Raw genomic sequence first — 18716 nt, 5'->3', positions numbered from 1 at the left:
CTCTTGAGTCCAACAAGGGTGGAGCCCAACCATGCTTGGTGGAGAAGCAAGCTCCTGTCCGGCCTGAGTCACCTCCAAGAGTACCGGCCCGGTCCTCTGGTCACCAACCCCCGCAACGCCAAAGGCCATCAATGAAAACAACAACAAAAACCCTCCAAAGACACACGCAGAGAGAATGATCGGCTTTCAGAAAGGGGTGCTCCTTTGCACCGGATCCCCCCCTATATTGCAGCTCCACTGCTTCCCTGGAGTGCCGCACTCATTAGTGAATTCACGCCTTGGGAACGGCGGTCTCCCTCGCGTGGCCCCACTCCCGGGCTTCCCCTTCCCCAGCCTCAGCCCGGTGTTCCCCACGCCACCTGCGAGGACTCGGACCCATGTGCCCCACGCGCCTGCCGGCCGCTCCCGGGGCTCTGCTTTCACTTTCGGTCCCGGGGAGGAAGCAGGCGGCGGCGGCACGAGGGTGAGCTCGCTGGGTCCCAGACCCCAGGTATTGCGTGCCCGTCCCCGGTGCGGGGAGGGGGTCTGCGTGGTTGGAACAGAACACGGACCCCGGCCTCCTTCCGATGCTCTCCGGGGAGGCCCGAGGGCTCGGGGCGCCGGGAGGAGGACTAGCGGACTGCAACGGGGGCCTGGGCCCAAGTCTTAGGGGGAGGGTGGCGGAGGAGGGTTCGGCCCTTCTCCATCAGGGGGCGCGGGGCCGGCGCACCTACTCTGCGAGCTCCCGGGGCTTTGCTGCTTCCCGACAGCGGTAGCCTCCCTTTGAGCTCCGCCTCGCGGCCAGCCGCGCAGTCCCCCAGACCCCGAGTAGGGGGAGAAGCAGGGGCGGGTGAGTGGCGGGCTTAGGTCGAGGAGGACACCTTGCGGATAGTTGCCAGACATAGGAACGTGGCTTTGCGTTTACTACTGGGCTGGCGTGGGGTTGCGGGGCGGGATCGCGGGGTGGGATCGGCGTTCTCTCTCCCTGCTTCTCCTGTACTTCTTGCCAAGCAGTTGTGTGTCCTCACTTCACTGGCTCTAGCTGAGTTCTACTCCGATAAAGTTCTCGAGTTTGAGCAAATTCTTGTTTCCTAGCTGGGTGCCTTACTCACCAGGTGGACCTGCAAGTGAATTTCATGGGGAAGGAGAAGAGCAGACACTTAACCATTTTCACGGAGGTTCCTTGTGTAGGTCAGGTTCTGAAAGGAACAAATGCTCTGTTTTCGACCAAATGCCCAGAGGATTTGCTCTCGACTCAACTCAAGATGTGGTCATCAATTATAAAAAATACTTAAAAAAAATTGTCCAGAGTCTATATACCTAAGGAGCTGGAGTTGTATGTACTAGTTAGTACATAGCATATTTTCAGGTGGGCCTAAATAGAAAAATACCATGTTTTTTAAAAAAAGAATTAATCAACATTTTTATTGCTTACCAGCAGTGATGAATTATTATCAGTGCTTGTTAATTTCCTTGTTCAGAACATTTTGGAAGAAAGTCCATTATCTCTCGATGATCAATTTCACATTCCATACTGTCTCAATAAAGAGAAGGGTGAGATAACCCAGGATCAGTTGGCCCTGACTTCCTGTTTCCATGGGCAAAGTCAGAATCACCAAGGCAGCCTAAGTAAAGTTCCTAAAGTATCTTGAACTCTTCCTGACTGTAAGTACAGTTAGGTGCTCTGTTACTGCTGCACTTTCATTGACAACATTGACTGTGAAAGATGCTTTGGTAAAAGCAGGTGCCAAAGCAACCACCGGAAGCTAGAACAGATCCCCCGTTAGAACTACAGGAACCAACCCTGCCAATACCTGATTCCAGACTTCTGGCCTCCAGAACTGTGAGAGAATAAATTTCTGTTGTTTTTTAAAAAAAAAAAAAAAAAAAAGATCAGGTGCCAAAGAAAAATATTTTTTAAAACTTTAATCGAGCACAGTCAAGTACAGGAAAGTCATTTAAACCCCTATCTCTGTGCTCTAAATCTGTATTCAACTGCCTCATTGATATTTCCCCTTAGATATCTCACAGACATCACAAACATACTGAAAAATGAACCCCTGATTCCCTCTCCTCCTTTTGAAATCTGTTCACTTCTGGTCTCTACCTCAGTAAAGGGAACACATGACTACTCACATGTTCATTCTAGAAACCTGGCAGCAATGCTGATGCATCCTTTTCCTTACGCCCCCACTTCAGAAGTTGAATCCGTCCATCTCCCTGTGTCTGTGTGTCTCTCCCCTCTCCCACCATCTCTCCCTCTGTCTATTAACACCACCCCAGTATAAACCACTAGCTTACTTTGTCTAGACTACTTTCTTAGCTTCTTAGCCTTCACTCATGCTCCTTTCAGCTCTCCCTGCTCCACTCAGCAACCAGGGTGATTTTCTTAAAGGGACAACAGGACCCTAGGACCTTCTAGCTCAAAACCCAATGGGTTCTCATTGCACTTAGGATAGGATCCAACATCCTTAAGCCTACAGGGTTGTGCAGTGGTCTGGCCCCTGCTCATCTCTCCAGGCACGTCTTTCTCCCTGTGTGCTGTGCTTCGGGTTCATTGGCCTTCATCACCAGCACTGTCTCCTGCCTCTGAGCCTGCAACCGTGATTGCTGTTCCCTCTGTCTGGGAGAGTCTCTTTCTCCCTCTTTTCTTAGCTTACTTGAATTTGTCCTTTAAACCTCAGCTAAAAGTATCAGAGAGCCCCACTGTAAATTGGTATGACCTGTTACTTTCTCAGTATGTGTGTGTGCTTTTTCCTTCATAGGTAATCACGGCTGGTAACTATATATATCTGTACATATTTGTGTGAACTTGTTAAAAATCCCCCCCACCCACCACACACACACAGGCTGTAAGTTGGCTGAGGTCAGGGACCTTTGCTGTACTGCTGAGGTCAGCAAAACTCCTGGCACATAATAGGCGCTCAATAAATATTTGTGGAATGAGTGATTGAAAATATTTTAACTCATTTAATCTTCACAACCATCTGTGTGACAGCTGTTATAGTACACATGAAGAAAATGAAACTGGGATTAAATCACCTGCCCAAGGTCACATAGCACGTAGCAGAGCAAGAACTGAAAGGCCAGGTTTTCTTTTCTGACTGTAAGCCTATATATATATACTATACTATACTATACTATACTATACTATACTATACTATAGCTATACTATATTATACTATAGTATAGCTATACTATACTATACTATACTATAGCTATACATACTATATATATATATAGTATAGCTATAATTATATATGTATATGTGTGCATGTAGGTATTCTGACATTTACGCTCTCTGTATTACACATTCCATTTTGGTTTCCTGGCACTGCATCCTCCCTGAGACACAGCCATGTTCTCTTTGGTCCTCTCTCCTCCTGGACTCAATCCTGCAAAGCCTTTGATGTGAGGTCGCACTACCAGCCCCTTCAGCAGCCCATGGGCCTTGCTGTCAGCTCAGAACCAGTTGGAATTTTTGGATCTCCTCTTGACTGTTGGAGAACACTCAGGGGCTTCTAGAGTCCTCACATGCTTGAACCTGCCATTTTCCACAATCTTGGGGCATGGGCTGCACCCACTAAGCTGCTGCCATCAGAAATTCCAAATGAAAGCATCATACAAATTCCCTTTACTTTTGTTCCCCTGACTTCAAGAGAAATCCATCATTCTCCCCCTGCGAGGGGATTCTGCCTGAGGAGGTAGGGGCAGGAACTCTTTACTATTTTGGTGTTTAATCTTTATTCTTTTTCAAATTGCTCCAATCCTCTGTGGCTGGAAGCATCCTTTAGTTGTTTCCTAGACACAAAAACAAAAACAAACAAACACCAAACAAAAAGAAAACCTGTTCTTCCTGTTCACATTTTTTTTTTTGTCTTATTTGGGTGGTGTCTTTTGAACCGGGATTATGGTGTCTCTGTAGTGTTGTTATCCTTTCTGTTTAGCCTGCAGACCTGCTCCATGGGGACGGGGCGGTAAGGTGCCTTTAATTGTGTGTTTGGGAAGGGCACAGGATGGAAAGGAAGGAGTAGGGGAGAGCACATCAGTAATTATCTTGAACTATTAATAGATCTCCCCACATAGGGCTCAAGGGATAAGACCAGGGTTTAGCAAGGATTATCTCCTAGCTTCTCAACCTGGCTCTTCAATACAATTTCTGGGAAGTTTAAAAAAAAAAATTCTGACATGTTGACCTCATCACCATAGATCCCAGTTTAATTGTTCTAGACAGGGTTCCAGGCAACAGTTATTTTTAAAGTTCCCTAGATGACGTCAGTCCATAGCCAGAGTTGAGAACCACAGACATGGAGGGAGAATCCCATGTATTACGATCATTTTGAGGGAGCCACATGGCAGCATTACTGCTTTTCTTGTCTGATCCAAATGTCCAGGAGCTAGAGGAGTTTGAGGGAATTAGGGCCAACTACCTGGGCTAACCTGGAAGGGACTCCTGGCAAACACTCATTAGGGAGGAATCATTGTCTAAGAGAGAGAGAGAAGCAGGCTGGGTTCTCAGGGCATGGATTGCCAACTCACTTAAAATTCACATTCCTTTTGGGTCCTGTGACCTTTAAAATAAAGTGCAAAATATGGTCTGTAGCATGACTCCAGCATGCTTTCGGCATAATCTTGGAGTCACTTGCTTCCTTGCCTTGGGAATCGTCATTCTCCATCAAGTTCTGCTGGGATTCCCTTCTGTCCAGGTCAATTGCCTAGCAGCCCTCTACTTTCTCCCTTTTTGCTTGAGCTCTTACCCTGGCTCGCTCCACCTGCAGTGGTTTTAATGCCCTCCCTTCGTTTCCAGATCTGACCTAATCTTGCAGAGCATACTCCTATGCTGGTCTTGCATGGTGGTGGCATCTCAGAGTCACTGCAGCCAAAGGCCCTCTCTCCCTTCAGAAATATCATTCCATTCTCCCCCAGAGCCCTCTTTTATTATTATTCTTAAAACACTCCACACTTTCTCTGTGGTGTTTCATTATTTGTGTATAAATGTTTTCTCCCCTTCCAGTGTTTGAAGTCCTTGATTGTGGGATTTGTGTCTTGTGTGTTATTATATCCCACACAGTGCTCAGGACACAGCCTTCTATGCAGCAGGCATTCAACACATATATTTGTTGGATTGATTGTAAGAGAGAATCCAGGTGACTGGCTGTGTTTGTCACACACTCGTGAAAATCACCATAAAGTCTTGAAGTGACTCCTGGCTACATGAATATTAAACTAATACTTGAATCCCAATGTTAGTAAAGGTTCCTGTTATGGATACTTGCCTCCCCTCCTGCCTTGTTACTCGGCATCTAAGTCTCCTTCCTATGTTTTCTGTGTTTTAGGAACTCCGTACATTTGATAGGTGGGGAGCAAGGCTTGTCCCCCACTACGGAAGCTGCAAAGTCCAGATTCTTTCTGCACCTCCTTGCCTGGTAGTGTGCATACCTCAGCTTGGCTCCGACAATCAGAGTTCAGAGTCGGGACTTAGAATCGGAAACAAGCAATGCAAAGTTGCAGGGGCAGTGGAGAACTCACTGTGGTACCTGCCGCAGTGTCAGCAGCTGACCCCCAGTGGTCAGCCCAGTGGACCCCCCCAGTGGTCACCTGGTCAGATGGTTCTCTGATGTGGTTCTGGCTATCCATCTTTGCCTTTTAATGAATCTGGGTTCCCAAATGTCCTGGCAACTCTGTGACCTATTTAGTGAGCTACTCAGGATCCTCAGCCAGAGCTTGCTCTGTTGCTTTCAACCAAGAACCCTACTGATAAATTAATTCTAATTTTGAAAACCAGATGGTGCGTTTTACTAGGTGTGAATGATTGTTGCTGACCATAAACTTCTTTTTTCTATCAATCATAGAGAAGAGAAGGTAATCAATAGATAGAGAAGGTAATTTTGCTTTCAGGAAAAGATCCAGTACTTTTGAAAGTTTGTATCTATATCTGCTAATTATGGGTGGATACATTCTGAAATTGTGCTGTCTTGATAATATTTTAGTGACTCTTAATTTTTTTTTTCTTTTCTTTTCTTGAGGTAGTTTGAGCAAAGAAGATGATATCTCTGTCCGTCAAATGGCCACTTGGAACCATGTCATTTCTACTTTCTTCACTGTTGATTCTCTTAACTGTGTCAACTCCCTCCTGGGTTCAGAGTAGTGAAACTACATCTCCAAAAGCTAGTGATGGGACACCATTTCCTTGGAATAAAATGCGACTTCCTGAGCACATCATCCCAGGTCATTATGATCTTATGATCCATGCGAATCTCACCACTCTGACTTTCAAGGGAACCACTGCAATAGAAATCACAGCCAGCCAGCCCACCAGTGCCATCATCCTGCATAGTAACCACCTGCAAATATCTAAGGCCACCCTCAAGAAGGGAACTGGAGAGAGGCAGCCTCCTGAAGAACCACTGAGAGTCCTGGAATACCCGCCTCACGAGCAAATCGCACTTCTGGCTCCCGAGCCTCTGGTTGTTGGGCTCCCTTACACAATTGTCATTGAGTACACTGGCAATCTTTCTGAGACTTTTCATGGATTTTATAAGAGCACCTACAGAACCAAGGAAGGGGAAGAGAGGTATTCTTTTTCTATTTTTTTTAAAGCTTTGAGTACTGCCCATATTACATTATTTCAGATAAATTGTCTTAAAATTCCCTTGATTATTCAATTCTTTTGTTTTGCTTTTGTATCTTCTTTGTGGAGTTAAAATGGCAATACTTTTGTTTTCCTTGATTTTTTACATCTTTTTTTCATTCTGTTTTAATCAGTTTTCTTGCTTCCAGCTCTATCAGAGTAAATACCTATTTGTTTATTTAGTTAAATTTCTGGGATGTGATAAACATTTTTAATTCTCTTAGCCTGTATATTAGTTTCTTAGGGCTGCTGTAACAAAGTACCATAAACTGGGTGGCTTCAAACAACAGACATTTATTCTCTGACAGTTCTGGAGGCTAAAAGCCCGAAATCAAAGTGTCAGCAAACCTATGCTCTCTCCAAGTCTGAGTGGAATTCTTCCTCGCCTCTTCCTATCTTATGGGGGCCATTGTTTCTTGGCATTGCAGCTACATCAGTTCATTCTGTGCTTCTGTTTTCACATGGCCACTGTCCAAATCTCCCTCTTTTTATAAGGACCCCAGTTATATTGCATTAGGGCCCAAACTAATGGTCTCATTTTAATTTAATTACATCTGCAAAGACCATATTTCCAAATAAAGTCACATTCATAGATATTAGGGATTAAAACTTCAATATATCAGTGTGACCGTTTAGCTCAGTTGCTTAAGGTATGGTGCTTACTACCATCAAGATTGCTGGTTCGATCCCCACATGGGCCACTGTAAGCTGCGCCCTCCTTAAAAAAAAAAAAAAAAAAAAAAGACTTCAATATATCTTTTTGGAGGACACAATTCATTCCACAACAGCCCGTTAGAGGAAATACTTTTCTCTCAGTTAAAACCTTATTAGGGATCCTCACTTGCTTTGCTTTTAGTTCTGTTTTTAAGGAGGTAATTTTGGTGGGGAGATTTTATACTAAATTTTAAAATGAAATTTTATTTGTTAGTTGATTACACTAACTTATTTTTCTGATTTCATATTCTTTTTTGAGGTTCACAAAAAGTCAGATGCTACCAAAAAGAATTTTATTTTTTTTCCCTCAAAAAAAGAATTTTTAAAAAAGTAAAATTTATCCCTGCTAGCTCCTCAAGATAATCATTACTTCTATTTTAGGAAAGCAACCTTCCAGACTTCTCTTTGAATATGCATATTTTATGTAAATAGAGTTGTTATATTTTCTGTTTTATAAGGGAGTTTCTTACATATGTTGAGATGTTTTGTATAGATGAATATCACTATGTATCATTTTAATGACTGTATTAAAATGTATGTTCACTGATTTTTTTTAACTAATCCCCCGTGGTTGGAGATTAGGTTGTTTTCAACTTTTCAGCATCAGCAACACTTGGATGAACATCTTTGTAAATCATTTCTTTAGAATAAATGCCTAGTAGTACTGTGTGTCCCCGAAAACAAAACCTAGCCGGACAATCAGCTCTAATAGGTCTTCTGAAGCAAAAATTAATATAATATTGGGTATTATTTTACTATAATATAAGACCGGGTTTTTATAATATAATGTAATACCCGGTCTTATATTAATTTTTGCTCCAAAAGATGCATTAGAGCTGATTGTCCAACAAGGTCTTATTTTCGGGGAAACAGGGTAAAATTGCTAAGTTAGGGTCTACAAATATTTGCTATCCCATTGCCATATTCTTTACGTCTACATAGTCCTGTGTATTGGCAATCTTTTTAGAGCCCAAAAGCCAACGGATATCTCTTTTTAATTTACATTGCATTGATCATTGAGGAAGACGAGCAGCTTTTTATATCTTTCCTGACTATTTGTCGAATCTTCTTCTGTAAATTGTCTGTTTATGACCTGTGCCTTCTAGTCCACTTGGTTGCTGGGTATATTCTTACTCATTTTAAAGAGCTCATTATCTGTTAAGGCTGTTAACCCTTTGTCAAATAATTTTCAATCAATTTTGCCAGCTTTTTACTTGTCTTTTAACTTAGTTTAATGATAACTTTTGTCACAGCACATATTTTTTTACTAGTGGAATCCACCAATCTTAGGGTAACTTTAGGAATTAAAGAACACACACACACACACACACACACACACACACACACCTATTTTAGAGTCTGGTGCTTCATGCTGCATTATTATTCCCCTTGCTGTAATTTTAGGATCCTTGCATCAACACAGTTTGAACCTGTCGCAGCCAGAATGGCCTTTCCCTGCTTTGACGAACCTGCCTTCAAAGCAAGCTTTTTAATCAAGATCAGAAGGGAGCCACGGCACCTTGCCATCTCCAATATGCCCCTGGTGAGTCCGAGATCCTGTACATCAACTCACAGGAGAAACCCATTGATTTGCTCTGACTTGTATTACCCAGTTAACATTTGGGTCACCTGTTTTGTTTGTTTTATTGCCTGACACATTGGTAACTTTTCTTTTTCATTTCCGACCTATGCTTTTGTTTCAAGTAACAATTTACTTGTAGTCATAGAAAAAATTGTTCCCCAAAACATGCAAGATTTCAGTAAGAGTGACGTTGCAAGTCATCAGTGCTGATCGGAGGATTCTGTGTAAGGAATTCACGGCAGGTCTAAACGAGAGTGCCCGTCACAAAGCACTTTCATCTTCATTTTCTCATATGATCTTCTAAAAGGATTTTAGAGACAATGCGTTGTTGAATAAGCCTGCATTTCTAGTACATAGTTATTTTCCATAATTTCTCTCTCTCTATATATATACTGATATTAACAATACAATTTGTAACCATAAATTTCTGCACAACGTTGGGCAGAAAGTAAAAGGAAAAAAGGGATCTTTTCAGATTATTATGCTACTAAAGGTAAGTAATGATAGGCAGCTCAGTTTACTTTAAAGAAACCATTATCCTCCAATTTCAAAGCAGATGTGGACAGTGTTTTCTCTGATTTTTCAAAGTGGTGAGAAGATGACTTTGCCAAATGAATGAAACTTACTCAGTAAATACCATTATCCTATGAGTCTGGTAGCCTAGAAAAATCATCATCTGAACTGTCATTCTGCAACAGATACATACCAACTCCTGAAGCAGACATCTGTTCAGAAGCTCACTGTGGATGATACTCAGGGTGGACTAGGCTTTGCCTGGAGTCCTGAAGGATGTCCCACCTCATCCCTGTGCAATATCTTCCCATCGAGGGGCCCAGAGCACCACAAACCAACCTCTAGTATAGTACTTCTCAATCTTTAAAACTTTATATCCTCTGCTGAATACCTTAAGGAACCCTTCCTCAAACAAGATTCAGACAGGTCCCCCTAGAGGGGTGTCCCCTGTGAAAAGCATTTTGCAAATCTCTGCCAGGCAGGAACTTTTGTCTCCACTTTTCATCACATTTATATATGAACATGTAAGAAGCAAGAACATGCAAATTATAGTTCCCTCCCCCAATATTATGTTATTGCTGCCTGGGACTGGAATTCTCTAATTAGAGAATTACAGCTTTAGGAGAATAAAGGAACAGGGAGAGACTGAATAAACAAGATTGGTGGAGAAATTCATAGGCTCGTGGGGGGAAAGCCAGGAGCCCCTGAGACTTTGTGGAGATTCTGGAGTCTAAATCCTTGGATATCCAGGACCCACTTGTTGAGGATAGGAAGATCTCTAATACAGTCTTGCCCTTGAGACAGGAAAGCCTTCACAGTGGCCCAATAGGAGTGGCCTGAACTCAGGCTGCAGACATGGAGTTGAGGGGAAGGACAGTGGATTCTCAAAGGATCTTTTTTGGAGGCTAGAAAAGCAAATATACCATTGGAACATAAAAGTGTTTGGGGCAGGAGTTAATCACATTTAAATTTGAATTAGTTTAATTAGCTTACTTTCTGAATAATTAGCACAACTTCAGGAATGGAAATTTTGGTTAGGGGTGGGTAGAAGGCATTTTAAAAAGAAAAGGTAATTTGGGGTCCTTCAAGTGTAAACCTAGGTTGGCTATCAGAGTTAAGGTTTAAATCACCAAAGGGTAATTGACTGGTGAGTAATAAGAAGGACCAGGGTGCAGACAAACATTATTACAAGAATAATGCATGTGTAAACAATGGAATTCCCCAGGCTAGTTTTGGAGGGTCCTTTCTCCAAGATTTTGCCCAGTGCTTTCTGTTAGCTGAGGTACTAGACTTTCTTCTTTGAGAGCAGACCTCTTAGACTGTACCTCCATCATCCCCATCCTGTTCATCAAGGTTGCTTCCTGATTGCACTTCAAAGCTGATTCCAATGAAGCAAATCAGAATTTGGAGGAGGTTTGCAGAGTCAGGCCCAGGCATGGGTTACTTTCAGTTGTTTAGGAAACAGGTCTTTTTAGGTTGTATTTGGTTACATACTTGCCCAGTGTAGAAAATAGTTGACGTTGAATTTACAGATAATTCTCATATCTGTATGTAAGAACAAGTAGACTACATCTTGGCAAAACCAGTGAGCTCAGCTTTGCTTTGTCCCATCCACATTATCAATTTTCATAAACCAAATATTAGTCAGTTTGCAGTCATCTGGATTTAAAGGAAATTAAGTGGTAATGGTTGCACAACTCTGTGAATATAATTAGAAAACCTCTGAATAGTGTACTTTAAAATGATGAGTTTTATGGTATATGAATAATATCTCAATAAAAAAAGAAATTAAGTAGAACGGTTTGGCCTTAATATCTAAATTACAATCAGTTATTGGATAGAGACATTTTAAAATAATTACACAAATGTCATGCCATATACTTTCCATATTATGTCTGGTAGTTAGGAAGTTTCTTTATAAAATGTATTCAGTGTGTTGGATAATTGGATTATTTGCTGATGTAAGTTATTCTGATTTTAGGTTAAGTCCGTGACTGTTGCTGAAGGACTCATAGAAGACCATTTTGATGTCACCGTGAAGATGAGCACCTACCTCGTGGCCTTCATTATTTCTGATTTTAAGTCTATCAGCAAGATGACCAAGAGCGGAGTCAAGGTGAACCTGTGATTGTCACATCGGGTGACCAGCTCGTCCTGGTCTGCCTGGGACTGTCCTGGTTTTAAAACTGGACGTCCACATTCTGGGAACCCCCTCAGGCTCAGGCAAACCAGGAGGGTTGGTCATCCTGTTGTCACAGATGCTCATATTTACAGTGAGTTTCTAATAACAAAAATGTGGAGAGGCTGGGCCTGGCCTGGGCCATGGTCCTGGGCCATGGTCCTGGGCCCACCACTAACTGGCTTTCTGACCTTGTCCCTGCTCCCTTTGGAACTTGTTTGTACTTCTTTAAAGTGTATAAATTGGACTAGATCCTGCAGTGGTTTCTAAGGTTGCTTCTGGCTATCACTCTGTGCAGTTTGGAAATGAACGTCACTGACTGGGCAGAGAGTTTCTGGCCACAGGAAGGAAGATAGAACAGTCTGCTTGGAGTATTAAATGGCTCTGGGGAGAGCCGTTAGGCCAGGGAATACGGGAGAAAAAGATCCTGTTTTAAGGAGCATTTGACCCTGGTCTGAATATCATTGTGTCGTGCGCAGCATACAGTTGTAGGCTGTGGCTCTGAATGCAGATACTTTTTCTGGTGAGAGGGGTGGGACGCTGTATTTGAAGATACCGCATTTATTTGTTCTGGTTTTCACTGAGGCCTGAATAGTTAGGGTTTCTATGCTGAATTGCCTCTTGTTCCTATAGGGCTGGGGCTTCTTATCCTTGAGGAGCTATCTCTAACTCCACCTGGGGAGTTAGAGGTGATGCTTTTGAGACTTGGATGTAGAGAGCAATCTAAATTCATCAGTGAAACTATCAGCAAAAACACCCTCATTGATTTGCCCACTTTTATGAATCCTTTATGAACAATTGTCTTTTATAATATCTCTTCCATACTGTGATACTGCGATTTATAATAAGAAATACATGTTTGGTCTTCCTCCTGCTTCTGGCACAGAGCTCCAAAAAACCCTTAGAGTTTTCTAAGTGAAGAGAGATAAAGGTGACTCTTGTTATGTTAATGAGGTGATTTTAGAAAGCCCCTAGTTAACCTAAGGGTGGGGGGCTGGTTGCCAGGAACCAACGATGTGATTGGAGGGAATTTGCAATCCCATCCCTTGACTTCCAGCTGGAGGTCGAGTTTAATCACCAATCGTCAATGATTTCATCCATCATGCCTGGGTCCATGCCACCATAAAACCCCCAAAGGACAAGCTGGAGAGCTTCTGTGCTGGTGAATGTGTGGAAGTGCCGGGAGAGTTGTTTGCTAGGATAGGGCACTGAAGCTCTGGGCCCTTCCCCACATCTTGTCCTGTGTGTGTCTTCATTTTGGCAATTCCTCAGTTACATCCTTTGACAGTGAACCTGTAATCTAGTAAGTAAACTGTTTTTCTGAGTTCTGTGAGCTGCTTTAGCAAGCTAACCACACCCAAACAGGGTGTGAAACCTCCAATTTATATCGGCTTGTTCAGAAGTACAGGTGACCACCTGGATGCGACTGGCATCTGAAGTGGGGCTCAGGGGCCGTCTTACAGGACTGAACCCTTATCCTGTGGAATCTGACGCGGTCTCCAGTGCGATAGCATCAGAATTGAGTTAAATTGTAGGACATGCAGCTGGTGTTGGAGAATTCCTTGGTGATGTGCGGGACCAGAGACCCTGCCTGACACTCCTCCCAAAACTCCCCCATTGGAATTGGGCCCCAGAACCCCTTTTACATCCTGATATTTTTTAGTGCTTTTATTTCTTTAAGCATATTAAACATACATTTTATATTCTGTATCTAGTAATTGTCACGGCTGAAGTCTTTGTGTATCTGGGTCTGTGGTTTGTGTTTCTGCTGGCTCTTGCTCACGCTGTCTTGTTCGTTTGTGAATATTGCAAATTTGTCTGTGAACTTATGTTACCTGAGTTGAAGGTGGATTCTAAGAGAGAATTTGTGTTTGCTCTTGTCAGGTGACTGGGAGCATTTACCAGCCTGGGAACCACTTTAAATGATTGGCTTTGGGTTTGGGGCCACCTGGTTATTGTGAGTCCAGCTGCTAAACAGCATGAAGGTTGGCTTTTAGCTACAAATTCTCTGAGGAGGTCTCCCATTCTCTCCCACATAGTACCAAGCTTTGAATACGAGATTTCTTTCCCTTGCAGTCTCACCGAGGAAGGGGTTGGTTATTTCTAGTTCACCCTTACAATAAAGGCATGGTCCTTCGGGGTTCAGCTCTATTTTTGCAGAGGTGCATGTCCTAATTACACTGCCTACCTTGAGCAGGCTCTGGACTTTGTCTCATATCCCCAAGTCTTTCAAGGCCATGAAAACCAAAGTTCACGTCCCTCTGTAGGGGCCAGTGTCCTCAGGGCAAAAGCTGGCTGCAATGCTCTGCTGACTTCTGAGGGTCCTGCTGTCACTTCATTTGTGGCCCGAGTGGTCTTTTTCATTATCTCATGAAAACGTTTAAGGAGACGTTTTTGTATATGTTATCCAGCATTTGTAGTTGTTTTCAAGAAGGGAGTCGATCAGGAACAGCCAACATTAATACAAGAAATAGAACTTTCCATTGTCTTCTTTAATATTGGCAACCACATTCCACAACATGAAGATGTTACCTTCAGTCTTCTCTATGGTTGTGGAGAGAAGCCATTACGGTATTTGAATAACTTGCTTGTGACTTTCTCTTCAGGTTTCTGTGTATGCTGTGCCAGACAAGATAAATCAGGCAAATTATGCACTGGATGCTGCGGTGACTCTTCTAGAATTTTACGAGGATTATTTTAGCATTCCATATCCCTTACCCAAACAAGGTAGAGATTTTGCACAGATGTTACAAATTGTGGTATTTAATGACCCCAGTCATAGATCATGTCCCCCTAATTGGTATCCCTATGGTTCTCTCAGCAGCCTCTCAAGTCTTTAAAACCCTGGCAGGTGTCAACCATCGGGTCGATCCTACTCACCCCTGATCCATACAATACACTTATAATAATAGTAAAGGCAGATCTTGGTTCAGTTCTTGAGGCACATGGCATGGGAATAATTTTGCTTTTGCACTTTAAAGAGAAACCCAACAACATTGCAATGTTTTCATTATTGGCATGTACTTGGTAGGAGCATAGATGCTCAGTACATTTTTTTTGAATGAGTAAATTTATACAGCATAAGAAAATCTGCATTTTCTTTCTTATAAGACCCTTTAAAACGATTTTGTTTGAGGTTGTTAGGTGTATAGGGTTCCTGGGAGAAGTAGAGTGGATTCTTGAGGCAGCTGTTAAGATTGTTTACTCTCAAACTCCATTTCAGAAAGTTAGAAATGGAGTCCGGAGACCCAAGTCTGACTTTGTCACACAGTAGCAAAGTGACTCTGAATGAGTCTCTGAGCCCCTTTTCTCCATTGTGAAAGGCTCTTTCCCTCGAGAATTCCATGATTCTGCACGGACAGCTGAGATTTTCCTTTGATCCCTACATCCATCCGTTCTGAAAGTTAGTGTGTTTGGGCAATGTGTAGTTTAGAGATTGTTTGTTAATATATTTGTATCGCTTCCTTCCCAAGATCTTGCTGCTATTCCTGACTTTCAGGCTGGTGCTATGGAAAACTGGGGACTGACAACATATAGGGAATCTTCTCTGTTGTTTGATGCTGAAAAGTCTTCTGCGTCAAGTAAGCTTGGCATCACCTTGACTGTGTCCCATGAACTCGCCCACCAGGTACACAAGCTCAGTCACACTTTTAATAAAGTGTAGTTAAACTGTTTCTGTATTGGTGTTATTGTATATATATGAGGCTATTCATATATTGATAATTTTTCCTATAGGAAAAAATGCAAAGCAGAAATTCTTTAAAACGTTAGATACCATGTTTTATAATGCATATGGAAAAGATTTTCTTTTTTTACTTTGATAAACTAGTAGTTATATAAGTATGTTAATATTCATATAACTGACATTACATGTATAAAATACTTCCTTTTGAAGGCCTTATGTTTATGGTGGTGTGGATAATCTGGTCTCCATAGAAATGTGAAGAATCGGAGTATTGTTTTTCTTTCAGTGGTTTGGGAACCTGGTCACTATGGAATGGTGGAATGATCTTTGGCTCAATGAGGGATTTGCCAAGTTTATGGAGTTCGTGTCTGTCAGTGTGACTCATCCTGAACTGAAAGTTGTAAGAAGTCTTTACTTATTTTTTTGCATTTTAGGTTAATCTCCTGTTTTCTTCAATCTTGCTAGAACATATTTACCGGTCTTTGATTATAGAATTCATAGATTAATATTGTAATTCCCTTGGGAGTTTAGCTATGAATCATGTTTTCAAAATGCCAGTTAACTTTAAGATATATCACAAAGGCTCACTTGCAGACTGGATTGTGAAACTATATGACTGTTAAGAAATTAAGTGTTAAATTTTGTCCTCCCTTAATATTAAAGAAATAGAAATAATGAAAGCCTGTCATTCCCCAACCTTCAGGTTGCTCACTAAAGAAGTACAAGGTACATACAGATTGCTATTATTTCAATAGAGTCCTACTTGTCAAATCAAATGAATTATGCTTAAGGTAACTGCACATTTGATTGTGTATGAACCTAGACTCATAGGTCATAGATTTAATGCTTGGAATCTCTACATGTTTATTTTTAAAAATCATGTGTTTGACTTGTGAAAATCACATGCAGTAAAATTAAAGAATCCATGTAAATTTGATGTAAAAAAAAAAAAGCAAGACCTTTACCCTATTATAATTTTCATTTGTGCATATTCATTTTCAATTTTAATCTTCCTATATGCATAATTGATTTATACATAGTTATGTACATACAATTATTACACTGTTGTGTAATATTTTCCTGTTTCCACATAATATTTAAAAATGATTATGTAAGCATATTGTTCTGCTGGGTAATATGCCCCAGTTAGCAATATTACCTAATCTTGCTTAATTTCTTGTCCTCCATTATTTTTTCTTTCACTACATGGTTTTAAAGCTAAATTTCTTTGCTTTAGAATAGTATACATGATGATTGGAGATGCTGATATCACTATGCATTTTAGTTGCTTGGATTGTTGCTGTTTGGCTGTAGGCATAATGGTTTTGTTTTCAAATTATTATGAAATTTTTTTTATTCTAAAGTGATAAGTAACTATTTAAGATGAGAGAAACCTAAAGTGTTTATCTAAAATTGTTTTTTGAATGCTCTTTAGAAGATAGTAATTCAATTTTGTTTTGTAAATTCGATAAATGTGGAATATATTGGACCAGAAATTTGAAGTATAAACCTGTTACCTCAGATCAAACCTTCTTCCTTTCACATGTTTCCTCTAAATGTAAAGCATAGGTGATAATTTTTTTTTTTTTTGTCTCAATAGGAAGATTATTTCTTTGGCAAGTGTTTTAATGCCATGGAGGTAGATGCATTAAATTCCTCACACCCTGTGTCCACACCTGTGGAGAATCCTGCTCAGATTCGGGAGATGTTTGATGACGTTTCTTATGAAAAGGTAAAAATGCATTACAAGGGTGCAGTTTGCATACAAAACTTATAAATCCTGGGGTGGAGAGGTTCTAGATGGGCTTGTGGGTGGCTTTCCTTCGTAAGGAGCAACCCAGGTTGAATGTTTTGTATTCTGACTCGTGCTGGCTGGAGTTCCCTCATTTAGTTCTAACTTGCAATTTGGCTTGTAATCCTAAAGATCACATAATCAATTCTTCATTTGCGCTGTCATAAGATGAAATTTATGGGCCTATAGAAACTCTACCTTTTATTTATTATTCAACAAATAAGTCTTGATTGAGCCTTGCCTTTGTACTATGCAAAATTTCCTGCCCTTGTGTCAGGAACGGTTTGCATTTTGACTGTATAGTACTGTCCTGTACAATGTGTTTAATAACAGAATTGGGAATTGTTGCCAACATTTAATAACTGGGAGATTTTATATAATCAGATCTCTGGCTTCTCTGGGATGGGAAGAAGGAGGATTCTGATTATGATGGGCCTGTATTTTCCCTGTAAATCACAGCTCCTTCCTTCTTTATGAGATCCGGATCCAGGTTTTCCACTCACTCTTCCATTCCCAACCTTTCTATTGTCTGCTCTTTGAGGCAGAGAGTGTGTTATTTATCATTGTGCTTGGCTATTTTATTTGTAGCAGACAGAAAAGTATTTCTCGCTTGGATGTTTTTGTAGTAGAGCAGAGGAGATAAAAACATATAAACAGACACATAGATCAATGGAACAGAGACTCCAGAAATAAACACACACATATATGGTCAATTTATGACAACGACGCCAAGAACATACAATAGGAAAAGGACACTTGCTTCAATAAATGGTGTTGGGAAAATGGGACAGACAATAGAATGGAACTGGACCCCTATCTTATACCACTGACAAAAATTAAATCAAAATGGATTGAAGAGTAAAATGTAAGACCAGAAACCATAAAACTCCTACAAGAAAACATAGGGAAAAAAGCTCCTTGACGTGGGTCTTGGCAACAGTTTTTTGTCTATGACACCAAAAGTACAAGCAACAAAAGCAAAAACAAACAAATGGGACTATATCAAATTACAAAGCTTCTCTACAGTGAAAGAAACAATGAAAAGACCACCTATGAAATGCAAAAAAAGTATTTGCAAAACATATATCTATTTAAGGGGTCAATATCCAAAATATATAAAGGACTCATACAACTCAATAACAAAATTAATCTGATTAAAAACAGGGCTGAGGACTTGAATAGACAGTTTCCAAAAAGGACATACAGATGGCCAGTAGACATATGAAAGGATCTTCAACATCAATAATCATCAGGGAAACGCAGATCAAAACCATAATAAGATGTCACCTCACACCTGTTATAATGGCTACCATGAAAAACACAAGAACTAACAAGTGTTGGTAAAGATTTAGAGGAAAAGGGAACCCTTGTGCACTGCTGGTGGGAATGTAAATTGTTGCGTGCTCTATGGAAATCAGTATGAGTTTCCTCAAAAAATTAAATAGAATTTTAATTTTAATTAAAAAAATTAAAAAATATGATCCCAGCAATTCTTCTGCATATTTATCCAAACAAAATGAAAACACTAACTCAAAGATAAATGCACCCTCCTTGTTCACTGCAGCATTACTTATAATAGCCAAGATACGGAAACAACCTAAATGTCCATTGATGAATGAATGGATGAAGGGTGTGTGGTGT

General features: G+C 41.0%; 1 protein-coding gene across 3 annotated transcripts in view; it reads left to right on the top strand.

The window, feature by feature from the left end:
* Nucleotides 1–350: 350 nt before the first annotated feature.
* ERAP1 (endoplasmic reticulum aminopeptidase 1) overlaps nucleotides 351–18716 on the top strand; it is a 33375-nt gene continuing 15009 nt past the window's right edge. Inside the window, exons 1-9 of one of the 3 annotated variants that reach the window (XM_033110939.1) lie at nucleotides 351–490; nucleotides 5316–5405; nucleotides 6010–6553; nucleotides 8729–8867; nucleotides 11401–11535; nucleotides 14205–14325; nucleotides 15072–15226; nucleotides 15570–15683; nucleotides 16884–17015. In XM_033110939.1, coding sequence (XP_032966830.1) covers nucleotides 6024–6553; nucleotides 8729–8867; nucleotides 11401–11535; nucleotides 14205–14325; nucleotides 15072–15226; nucleotides 15570–15683; nucleotides 16884–17015 — 1326 coding nt within the window. In that variant the 5' untranslated portion in view covers nucleotides 351–490; nucleotides 5316–5405; nucleotides 6010–6023. The remainder of the gene's footprint in view (nucleotides 491–5315; nucleotides 5406–6009; nucleotides 6554–8728; nucleotides 8868–11400; nucleotides 11536–14204; nucleotides 14326–15071; nucleotides 15227–15569; nucleotides 15684–16883; nucleotides 17016–18716) is intronic. The other 2 variants (XM_033110938.1, XM_033110940.1) reach the window with 2 other exon arrangements.

The sequence above is a fragment of the Rhinolophus ferrumequinum genome, chromosome 7 (assembly GCF_004115265.2).
Source record: "Rhinolophus ferrumequinum isolate MPI-CBG mRhiFer1 chromosome 7, mRhiFer1_v1.p, whole genome shotgun sequence".
Taxonomy (NCBI): domain Eukaryota; kingdom Metazoa; phylum Chordata; class Mammalia; order Chiroptera; family Rhinolophidae; genus Rhinolophus; species Rhinolophus ferrumequinum.
The sequence above is the reverse complement of the archived record's forward strand: the minus strand, read 5'-3'. Positions and strand labels throughout refer to the sequence as shown.